At 37.4% G+C, this 12,589-nt stretch overlaps 1 protein-coding gene across 6 annotated transcripts in view; it reads left to right on the top strand.

Annotated features, from left to right (window-relative positions):
- The window catches only part of Uggt2 (UDP-glucose glycoprotein glucosyltransferase 2), a 142,054-nt gene that overhangs the window by 48,609 nt on the left and 80,856 nt on the right, over positions 1–12,589 (top strand). For all 6 annotated transcript variants that reach the window (XR_004945917.1, XR_004945916.1, XR_004945918.1 and 3 more), the window contains exons 14-19: positions 279–364; positions 782–917; positions 3,614–3,745; positions 7,135–7,299; positions 7,798–7,921; positions 8,004–8,102. Coding sequence is in view for 3 of the 6 variants with exons in the window: in XM_036199538.1 (XP_036055431.1) it covers positions 279–364; positions 782–917; positions 3,614–3,745; positions 7,135–7,299; positions 7,798–7,921; positions 8,004–8,102 (742 nt within the window). In the remaining 3 variants the exon portion in view is untranslated. The remainder of the gene's footprint in view (positions 1–278; positions 365–781; positions 918–3,613; positions 3,746–7,134; positions 7,300–7,797; positions 7,922–8,003; positions 8,103–12,589) is intronic.

Below are 12,589 nucleotides of genomic sequence, written 5' to 3'. Positions count from 1 at the left end.
GACTGCTGGGGCTTGGTGGGAGCTGGAGAGAAACTCTCCAGCTACAATTGTGGATCCACAAAGAATATCTTGAATCTTTCTAAGATTCCATGTATAATTATATTTAATATGTAACTATAATAAATCTTCATAAATTATGACATTTTTGTCTAGTCAAGATAGAAATTTGTGAAATCTTATAGCTTGAATTTCATGCTTTAAATTGCAGAAATTAGACTACAGTTAAATTTCATGAAAATTCTAAAGTCCTAGAATAATGATTATGTTTGTTCTTCTAGGTTCTGTTTATTGACCCTGCTCAAGAATACACCCTGGACTTCATAAGATTGGCAGAATTTTTTTATTATAATGAAATTCCTCTTAGGTGATTGTAAATTGATATTATTCAAGTAAATCTAGTGTTGCTTACAATGTGCACAGAGACGATGGCTGTGGCACTTCAGTCAGCAGTCTCACACTGGGAACATGGCTTGGGGTGTGAAGTATCCTACGCCTTCATCAAAGCTGAACAGTTCTTATACATCTGTTGACTTTCTGAGGGAATAATATGGTCACTGGAAATTGATCAGGGCCACGAGAGTATGTTGGACGTTCTGCAGGACTGTAATAGCTGTGAGGATTTGAGTGAATAGGCATTATAATCAAACTTTTCAAATAATATTCCCCTTTCTATATCTAATATATTTCCTCCATGTAGATTTTATAGTATAATATTTAAAGTGGTAATTTATTGTTATTCAAGAGATAGTTGTAACATTACTTACTCACCCTTTTTCCCTAGAATTGGTTTTGTGTTCATTCTTAATATTGATAATGAAGTTGATGGAACAACAGATGCTGGAGTTGCCCTTTGGCGAGCTTTCAATTATATTGAAGAAAAATATGGTGTATCAGAAGCATTTATCTCCATGATGCATGTGAGTTTATGTACTAGGTAGAGTTTTTCTGAATAAATAATTTCCCTGTATCATTATATTTAGTATTATATAATTTTAAATATATGAAAATGTTTCTGGAAGTTAGTACAGGTAAATTTGATTCCCCAACAGTGAAATATATGCCATTGTTGCAATTTTATAAGCAGGTAACTGAGTCTCTACCAGAGTATATCAATTTACTTAGGTTAATCTAACCTTGTAAGAAATTTAAATTGTATATGTCTGAACTTAGAGAAACATTAACAGATAATGATTTTTGAGGACTTCTGAGCCATGCTTTGAATAAAGTCATTAGTGCAATGATTAAAGATACTCTAAGGCAGTGGTTCTCAACCTTCCTAATGCTACAACTCTTTAATACAGTTCCTCATGTTGTCCCAGCAATACAATTATTTTATTGCTACTCCATAACTGGAATTTTGCTACTGTTATAAATCATAATGTAAATGCCTGATATGCAGGATATTTGATATGTGACACAGGTTGAGAACCACTGCTCTAAATGATCACGTATGTAATAAATGCTTCCTAAACAGTTTCAAAGGACAAGATCGCTGAGTGACAGCAAGCTGTTTGAAGGAAGATAATACTGAGTCTGGAAAGATACTGTAAAGAAGAGTTAGAAATTGCTAAGACTCCAACTAAGGGGAAAAAACAAACGAGACTGTCTTGTGAATAGGGTTTTAAATCACTTAGAACAGTCTATAGAGTGGCTCACATATTTAGCCTTGCTTTTTTTTTTTTTTTTTTTTGGAGCTGAGGATCGAACCCAGGGCCTTGCACTTGCTAGGCAAATGCTCTACCACTGAGCTAAATCCCCAACCCATTAGCCTTGCTTTTATGCTGCTTTGTACTAAAATAGTTGTGGTCTAAGAGTTTGGAGTAGTGAGCTGATACTCATGGAAGATAATTAAAATGCAAGTGATGGTTAAATATCCCATTGGGAGGCAGCTTTCTCTGAAAGGTAGTGCTATGTAACATATGTCAATAATACATCTATCTTAATTTTACTAACTTATTGGTTGCTATAAGAGTTTATAAGAGTCTTGGTCAAATTTACTTAGACATTTGATTAATATCCATCTATATTGTTGTAAAAGGATTCATATTATATTAAAATTGAAACAAGATTTATTCTGAGTCTAGAAATATATTGTAAAGAAAATCCACAAATTCCTAAGAACCTTATTTTAAAAATCCATGTCATTAAAACATCACTGAGAAAGTAAGGACCTTAACAATACTCAACCTATTATATAGTAATGTTATATTAGAAAATTAATGTGTCATCATAGTTTGTGCCCATCATTTGCATTTGAATTGTCTATATTAATGCATATATTCAGAGTAATGTTATAATTTTTTAGAAAACCACATTATACTTAAAACCAAGGGCTTCATGCTTAGAGCTGCATTTGAATCATAAAACAGGATCAGTAACATCTTTTTAAATTATACTATATTTTTATTATTTAAACTAATTTTTAATTTAACTATATTTTGATCATATTCTTCACGTCCCTCAAGATCTTCCAGATCCTTTCCCCATCCCTACCCACCCAACTTTTAAGTTCTTTCTCAAAATCTCAACAATAATACCTTATTAAAGGAAGACATGAGAGCTGGGGAGATGGCTAAGTGGGGAAGTGTTCACTGCACACAGACGAGGACCCGACACCCACAAAGAAACTATGTCTGTCAGTGCCCAACTGAACCTCATTGCTTGTACTGCGACAAGAAGATCTCAGAGTCTCTCTGACCTGCCAGCCTAGCCAAAAGAGTGAGCTCCATGTTCAGTGTGGAGAACCAAGGAAGATACTCCAAGTTTGTCTCTGGCCGCCACATGTATACACACCAACACGCTGACCCACACAAACGCATGCACACACATGTATATACCATACACCACTTTTAAAAAGGAGAGATGAGAAGAAATGAGAGGTATACAGGTGTGCTTAGAACATTTGAGAATAGGAAAGTAAGGTATTTACTGAAGAGAGACCATCTAGTAGTGAGGCATTTACTGAAGAGAGACCATCTAGTTATAAGGCATTTACTGAAGAGAGACCATCTAGTCGTGAGGCATTTACTGAAGAGAGACCATCTAGTCATAAGGTATTTACTGAAGACCAATCAGAAGTGAAAATGAAGCAGTTCTGAAATATCATTTAAAATATTTTGCAAATACATTTTAATAAAGTTATTAAAATTAGTGTAATTTGAAATACAATATGTTATCATTTTGAAAGTTATACAATATTTTAAATATTTACTAAAAGATAATATATAATGTAAGTGATCTGTTTACCTGTATATAATGTACTTATTTAGTACCTTTAGAATTCAGCCACAGGACAGGCGATTGTAGCTTGGTAGATAGAGTACTTGCCTGCCGTACATGAAGCCCTGAGTTTAACCCCCAGCACTGCAAAAATCAGATATTTTATAGGCCTGGGTCCCAGCACTAGGGAAAGCAGAAGACATTAGTCCCAGGTTGTCCTTGGCTACATGGTGAACTTGAGGCCAACCCTGGGGTACCTGTGACCCTGTTTCAAAATCAGCAAATTAAAAGAATTTACAAAACATGTTTTTATTTTGCAAATACAATTATATTCTTAGAGAAAGAAAACTAATTGCTGTAAAAAATATATATATATATATATCTGTTTCCACAGATGTACAAAGAAGTGAAGGGTCATCGTGTACTCACTGTGGATAACGTGAAAAGTGTTCTTCAAAATAAATCCCCATATGCTGACATTTTGGATATTTTGGGAAGCCATTCCAAATATGACAGAAGAAGGGCGGTAAGATTGGACATTGTATAAAGGGAGGTGCCAGGCACAGAGTGACACCACAGAATCTTCTGCTGTATGGGATCTAAGCTACGGGGCTCATAGCTGCAGAGTACAAAGATGGTTACCAGAGAGTCCTGGGAGGCAGGAAGATATGGGAGAATATCAGTAAAGAATACAACATTTCAGTTAGACCAGAAGAAGAAGATTGAGAGATCTGTTAAAACACATGCACACCAGAAGAGAGCATCAGACCCCGTTGTAGATGGTTGTGAGCTATCATGTGGTTGCTGGGAATTAACTCAGGACTTCTGGAAGAGCAGCTTGTACTCTTAATTAGCTGAGCATCTCACCATCCCCAATTTCAGCTTTTCATATCCAGTATTTGAGATGCCTGTGAACTTTCCGATATAGGAAATGATACATTGAAAATATATGGCTATTGGTCAAAAGAAACATATAGGCAAAAAGTATAGAATATGTCACTTTTTTATATTTGGTAATTAACATTTTGGAATACATAGGTTGCTTAGTTAGAAGTTGTAGATTGGAGGGGAAAGGCAGGCCTATATTTCCAGCAGGGATATCTTAAAGTGAATACACATGCATGCAGGGCTGGGAGATGGCTCATGTGGTGAAGTATCTGATCTGCAAGCATGAGGACCTGAATTCAGATCCCCTGATCTCACATTAAGGAATAAAAAGCTGAGAATGGCAGCACATGCCTGGAAGAGCAGTGTGACAGGCAGATCCCTGGGGCTCATTGGCCAAGCAGTCCAGGCAAACTGGTGAGCGTCAGGTTCAGTGAGACACTGTGTCTCGATTTTGTTTTAAAACAGGTAGAAAACAATTGAGATAAGATACCCAGCATTAACTTTTGATCTCCATACCCATGCACCTGTGCTCATACATGTACCCATAACACACTCACTCACACGTATGCACACACATACACAGGAACACAGATACCAATAAGAGGAAGGGGCAGAGAAGCAGGCATTCATCTGCCCAGAGGATTCCCCATAAACATGAAGTCAGAAGCATCCTTGTTGCCCCGCATGTTTTCCTGCTTCATGCCCTGCAGAGTAGATAGTTTCACTGTTGTTGCAGACCACCTCTGCTGCAGGTGTGGTAGACATCCTGAGCTTTTTGTTTTCCTTTGCATCCTCCCAAGCAGTCGTCAAGTTGTGCAGGTCTGCCTGTTAAATATCCCTGACAATTATCCTTGCCCACTGCCACACCATTGTGGTGTTCATGTGGTTTCCCATACAACTGCAGTGGGTTCCAGCTCCTTGTTTCCAGTGTTATTGTTGAGCTCTCTTTAAAATAAGTAATATGGCCATACATTTGTCATTGAACCTTCATTCAGATAATGTTGCTCATGTCATTGGTACCTGTGGGAACTTTATTCACACTATAAGTTCATTTAAGGGATGGTATTCATATGTTATTCTTATGCATTCATCAGCATTTAATATAGCAGATAACCAGTAAATGCAGACATAGTACAGTAATGTATTATGAAGAGCTCAAACTCTTGGTCAGACACATCTGGGTACAGTTGAAGTTCTAAAATATGATAGCCATTTGACATTGGAAATGACTTACTCTGCATCTGTCCCATCACATGCAAAGTGATAGAATAATGCTAGGTGTTGGATATCCCTACTCTGAATTTGCAAATACTTTGGAATCCAAAAACATTTGATCATGATTCAGCACTTAGATCTTGAATAAGAAGTATTGATAGAGTCTGAAAATATTCCAGAGTCTAAACACTTGTGATCCTATATCAGAAAAGGAACACTTACTTTGTGCTTGTTTCTTAGACTACATGTGAGAATGTTGGTTCCAACAATAATCCTGACACTTGGTGTCAAATGTTGTATGAATGACTTATTCAGAAGGTGTAGTGCGAGCACCGAGGGTCTCTGTGACTCTGATCACAGAGCAGACAGTACCATATACATCATACTGTATTTATTGCCATTGCCTAAATGCCATGTTCTCACTTCCCTTCTAGTTCTTGCTCTGCTGTCCCTTCACTTGGACTGTCTTTCTCTATTTTGTCTTCCTGGAACATTTTTATTCATCTTTTAAGGCTTTCACTGTCATTGTCTGACAGGAGCCTTTACTTATCCTTTCCTCTTCATGCACAAACTTGTTTAATGATCCTTTTGTGGACCCCCTTGGAACCTTGCTTTAATTTGTAAGTATTCAGTAAACTTCTTGAGGAACAACATTCAGTTATATTTTCAGTATGGGTAATGTAATTTTCATGGACTGAATCAAGATGTGTTTATAAAATAAATGAATAATAAAATAGTTTGTATTACAGATAAATGTTTTGGTTTTAAGTAAATGTCCTATGTAACATCAAGGATCAGCAAGACCATCACTGCTTTATATTTTGTGAATAACTTTTGGGACAGCCAAAAAATGTTCTCATGTGTAGATGTAACCGTCTTATTAAATAAGAAACACAGAGCCAATAGCAGAGTTAAAAGCCAAGAAGTCAGAGCAAGAGCTGAGAGCTGAAAACCTTACCCTTCACTGCTGTTCTGTCTTTCCTCTCCGCAAGAGAGCTACTTCCTGTGTTTTTCTCTTTTATATAGACTTCCTGTTCTGCTTTCTCATTGGTAGTAAACCCAACCACATGACCTCCTCGTCACTGCCTGTCTGTATAGACTTCCAGGTTTTCTATGGTTGGTATTGAGTTTAAAGACGTGTGTCGCCATGCTGGTTGTATCCTTGAACACACAGAGATCCTGCCTAGCTCTGCCTCCCAAGTGCTGGGATTAAATGCGTGTACCACCATTGCCCAGCTTCTGCTATGGCTTGCTCTGACCCCAAGGCAACTTTATTAATATACAAATAAAATCACATTTCAGTACAAATAAAATATCACTATATTTCCCCTTTTCTATTTTGGTAATGTATGGGTAATGTAAATTTCATGGACTGAATCAAGATGTGTTTATAAAATAACTGAATAATAAAATAGTTTGTACTATAGATAAATGTTTTGGTTTTAAGTAAATGTCATATGTAACATCAAGGATCAGCAAGACCATCACTGCTTTATATTTTGTAAATAACTTTTGGGACAGCCAAAAAATGTTCTCATGAATTGTCTGTGAGTCTCCTGCTCACAACAGAGTTCATTGAGGCAGAGATAAAAGGTTGATAAAGCCCAAATTATTCACAAGCTGACCCTTGACAGAAAACACTTCATTATTCGTGCTCTATGTTGGTAGAGAGTTTCCTTTTGCATGCACAGGTATAAATAACAAAATGGACAGTTTTTCCTATGACATAAAAATACAGCACTGTTTCTGTTTCTCTCATTTATTTTTCAAATAACCGTATTTTATTTGATACTTCGTATTTTTAATAAATAGGCAGGAACAAGCTTCTATAAGATGACTGGCCTAGGCCCTTTGCCTCAAGCTCTTTATAATGGTGAACCCTTTGACCTCAAAGAGGCGAGCACTGAAGGGCTGAAAGGGGCTGTTCTGGGAAAAATGATGGATGCGTTTGTGTATCTACAAAGAGATGTTTTCATGGTAGGTATGCAGTCACAAAACACGACATAAATGATATTTGTAATTATACTGAACGTTTTTCAAGATTTATTTTATATGTGTTGGTGTTTTTTTCTGAATATGTATCTGTGTGAGGGTGCTAGGTCCTCTGGAGCTGGAGTTACAGACAGCTGTGAGCTGCCATGTGGGTGCTGGGAATGGAACCCGGGTCCTCTGGAAGAGCAGCCAGTGCCCTTAACTGTTGAGCCATCTCTCCAGCTCTCATATTGAAAATTTTAATAAGTTGTATAAAAATTTTCATCCTGATCATTTAATAATTAAAAATTAAATTTATTAGATATATAGGTACATGAAAAATCGATTAGTTAGAATATTTATAATTTTATAAGAAAGCTTATTATAGTAACCCTAAATCATATGCTCTTAAAATTTATTTTAAATTAAGTATATTTACATGAATTACATAACAATATACATATAAATTGTCCATATTAATAAAGTGATACTTTTCTATTTTAGGGCACATTAAATGATGAAATCAATGCAATTGATTTCCTGATGGATAAAAATAATGTTGTACCCCGTTTAAATTCTTTGATTTTGCACACTGAACCACAGTACCTTAATTTATTACCCTCATCAGGTAAATAACCGTTCTTATACTGTCCTACAAATGCATGTTGTGAATGTTTCAGTAATTCGTTACAAAACATTTGTTGTTTCAGTAACTGCTGATATTGAAGATTTCTCTACTTTCTCTTTCTTGGATTCCCAAGATAAGAGTGCTGTGATAGCAGAAAGTATGCAGTATTTAACCCAAGAAGGTAATGAGCACATTGCTCTGTAGTTTATTCCTAAAGTAATGAAAATATAACTTTAGAAAGGCATTTGCATAACAAATGTTATTATATTTCTTTTTTTGACTAGGGGCTTGGATTTCAATTTGTCAGTTTATAATTTGTTACAATTGAACAGTTATTAGAATTGGAGAAATGTCCCTCTTACCCTCATTAATCATATATGTAGCAGGGGTTCATTTGTGGCCTTTTGCTTTTTTTAAAAAAGTATGTTACCCCATTTTTACCATTTAAAGAAAGTAATACAACCTATTCAAAGCTATTTTAATGAATCCATGAATAAAAAATGCAGTTTCTATGTTAGAATAGATAATAGTGTTTCTACTTTATAATTCAACAAAATCTGGATGACTTGCTGAAGTTGGGGATTACAACTGGAAAAGGAGAGACCAAGACAGTAGCACATTTAGGAGTAAGGCTCAAGGTTAGAAAGAGAGGTCTGCAGCCAGCCTCAGCTCAGTGTTCAAATGGGTGAATAGAATGTGCCTAGCTTAGGTGTGCATTGTTTGTTCTGCTTGAGGTGTCTTTGTGTTGTGTTGTTTCCCTCTTTTTATTTTAATTGAAATGGTTTTTTTCATACAATATATTCTGAGCATGATTTCCCTCCTCCAACTCCTCCCAGGTCTTCCCCACCCACCCAAATCCTCATTCTTTCTTCATCTTTCTCATCGCAAAACAAACAGGCAGTTTTTAAAGATGAAAAAAAGGAAAAGAATATAAAATAAAAACCTGAACAGGACAAAACAAACAAACAAAAAAGCACAAGAAACACATAGAGATTCAGAGACACACATACATATTGGCATGCACAGGAATCCCCTAAAAACACAAAATCTGAAACTAATATATAGGCAAAAGACCTATAGGATAAGGGGGGAAAGGAAGAAAAATGCCCAGACAAAACATTATGAGGCAAAAAAAACAAAAACAAAAACAAAAACAAAAAAACAAAAAAAACCTCCAAAACTACCATTGAGTTCGTTTTGTGTAGGCCATCTACTGCTGGACATGGGGCCTGGCCTTAAAAGTGGTGTATATGCTCCATGAGACTCCCATTAGAAGAAGCTAACTTTTCTGTGTGAGTGGTTATCAGTTATATAGAGCTCATGAGTTTAGGATTTGGGCTTGTATGTCTGCTTCCACTCAGCTCTAAAACACCATGAGGACCCCTGTGCAGGCCCAGTGCATGCTGACTCAGTCTCTGAGTTCATATGTGCATCGGTTCTGCTGTCTTTAAAAGGCCTTATTTTCTTGGAGTTCTTCATCCCTTCTAGCTTTTATAATCCTTCCAGCTCCTCTTCTGTAGGGTCCCCTGAGCCCAGAGGGGAGGGATTTGATGGCAACATCCCATTAAGATGGAGTATTCCAAGGTCTCTCACTCTGCCTTATGTCTGGCTCTGGGTCTCTGTATTTGTTCCCTTCATATTGCAGGAGGAAGTTTTTCTGATGAAGACTGAGCAAAACACTGATCTATGAGTATAGAAGAATGTCATTTGGAGTCATTTTGTTGCTACATTTCTTGAGCAGAACATTAATTTTTGGGGTTTTTTTTCCCCTAAATCACTGACCCAACTATTCTCAGATTCTTGGCCACCTGAACAGTGTCGAGGAAGGGTCTCAGCTCATGGAGTGGGACTTAAATCCAATCATGTATTGGTTGGTTATCCCTACAAGTTTTGTGCCATTATTTTACTAGCTCATCTTGTATACAGCTCATCATTGTAGATCACTGAGTTTTTAGCTGAGTTGGTGTGGACAATTCTCCTTTGGCAGTGTGCAGGATACCTTCTAGTACCCTGAACACTCATCAATATAGGTAAAGACTCTAGGTAGGCACTAGCTTGACTTCTCTGTGTTCACTCAGCTGTCTTTAGCAATAGAGTTTGTGGAGAGCACCCAATACCCAGGATGGTTTGGGGATTCCCATGGAACCCCTTTGGCCAGCAACTCCATTAGATATAATCCAGTCCCACAGGAGGAGTCTTCATTTGGTGATGAGAGATGTCTAGCTGGGGGTCTTTTTCTCCCATTATTCAGCGATTTCACTTATTTCACCTTCATATATGTGTGTGTATGTATGTATATACTGTGTGTGTGTGTGTGTGTGTGTGTGTGTGTGTGTGTGTGTGTGTGAGTGAAAACTTCTACTATATTAGGTACCATAGTACCCCTCAAATGGCTCTTAATTTTAGCTGTCTCCAACAATCGTTGAGCCTCCATGGGACAGGTCTAGGCCCTCTGCATAAGTGAGACAATTGTGTAGCTTGATCTGCTTAAGTGGCCCCTGGCAGTGGGATCAGGATCTATCCCTGGTGCATGAGCTGGCTTTTTCGAGCCCACTACTTATGGGGGGACACCTTGCACAGCATTGATGCAGGGGAAGGGGCTTAGACCTGCCTCAACAGAATGGACCAGGCTCTCCTGCCTCCCCATGGGAGGTCTTACCTTGTTGGAGGATGGAATAGGGCATGGGCTGGAGGGGGAAGGCTAGGGGGCAGGAGGAGGGAAGAGAAGGGGATCTGTGGTTGGTTTATAAAGTGAATAAAAAATGTCTTAATAAAAACTTAGCTGTCTCTTCCCATCTTCCCTCCCCTTCCCTGTTTGATCCCCCATTCGAATCCTGCCCCTTCCATCTATAACTGTTGTATTTACCCTTCTTAGAATGATCCAGTTCTCCTTCCAGTCACTTACCTAAGCTCTGTGGTTCTACAGATTACATCTTGGTTATCATTGATGTAACTGCTAATATCTACATAAAAGCAAATACATGCCATATTTCTCTTTCTGGTTCCAAGCTGACTCACTCCAGGTGATTTTTTTTTCTAGTTCCATGCATTTACCTGCAGGTTTCATGATTTTTTTAATGGCTGGGATTATATTCCATGGTGCAAATATACCACATTTTCTTTATCCATTCTTCTGTTGAGAGACATCTAGGTGGTTTTCAGCTTCTAGACATTATGAATAGAGTAGCAATGTTTGGGCAAGTGTCCATGTGATAGCATGAAGCATCTTTTGGGTTAATGTCCAAACGTTGTATTGCTGATTGTTCCCGTCTTCCTGAGGAACCACTGCACTGGCTTCCATAGTAGCTGTACAAATTTGCACTCCCACTGGAATGGATGAGTGTCTGCTTATTCCACATCTTTGCCAGCACGACTATTGACATGTTTTATTGATCTTGTCGAAGCTGAAAGGTGGAAGATGAAATCTCAAAGTAGTTTCGATTTGTATTTCCCAGATTACTAAAGATGCTGAACATTTCTTTAAGTGTTTCCTTGTAATTTGAGTTTTCTCTTTTGAGTTTTTCATTTAGAGTTCAGATCTATCTGTACTGCATTGTTAAGGTGGGTTATTTGTTTTCTTGATAATCTAATTTTTTGAGTTCTTTATATATTTGGAATATGAGCCTTCTCTTAGATGTGTAGGTGGTAAAAAATCTGTTGCCATTCTGTAGGCTGCCACTTTGTCCATACAGTGGTGTCCTTTTCCTTAACAGAAGTTTTCAGTTCCATGAGGTCTCATTTATTGATTTTTGATCTTACTGCCTATGCTAAGCTAACAGTGTTCTGTTGAGAAAGTTGTCTCCTGTGTTAATGAATTCAAGGTCATTCCCAACTTTCTCTTCTGTTGGGTTCAGTGTATCTTGTTTTATGTTGAGGTCTTTGATCCATTTGGAGTGAGTTGAATTTTGTGCAGAGGTATGTACAGATCTACTTGGACTCTTGCACATGCACCCACCAGTTCCACAGCCCCGGCTGTGAAAGTTGCTGTCTTTCAACCAGTGTGTGTTTCTGGTTCCTTATCAAAACTGTGCTGTCCTTAGGTGTGTGGAGTTATGTATGGGTGTTCAATTCTTTTTGTTTGGTTGGTTGTTTGGTTTTGGTTTTTCAGGACAGGATTTCTCTGTGTAATAACCCTGATTATCCTGGAACTCACTTTGTAGACCAGGGTATCCTGGAACTCACAGAGATCCACCTGCCTCTGCTGTTTGCCATTACAGCTTTGTAGTACAATTTGAGGTTTGAGATGGTGATACTGATACCTCCCACAGTTCTTTTGTTATTCAAGATTGCTTTAACTACCCTGGGTTCTTTTGTTTATTTCTTTCTATTTGAATCTTAAAATTGTCCTTTCAAAATCTGTCAAGAATTGTGTTGGAATTTTGATAGGAATTGCATTGAATCTGTAGATTGCTTCTAGTAGAATGGCTATATTTACTATATTAATCCTACAAATAAATGAACATAGGATATCCTTCCATATTCTGATATCTTCAATTTCTTTCTTCAGTGTCTTAAAGTTTTCATCAACAAGTCTTTCACTTGCTTGGTTAGAGTTACCCCCAAGATATTTTATATTATGAGTCTATTGTGAAAGGTATTGGTTTCTGATTTCTTTCTCGGTCCATTTGTCATTTATACATAGCAGGGCTACTGGTTTTATGTGTTAAC

Source organism: Onychomys torridus, chromosome 9 (assembly GCF_903995425.1).
Source record: "Onychomys torridus chromosome 9, mOncTor1.1, whole genome shotgun sequence".
NCBI lineage: Eukaryota > Metazoa > Chordata > Mammalia > Rodentia > Cricetidae > Onychomys > Onychomys torridus.
The sequence above is the reverse complement of the archived record's forward strand: the minus strand, read 5'-3'. Positions and strand labels throughout refer to the sequence as shown.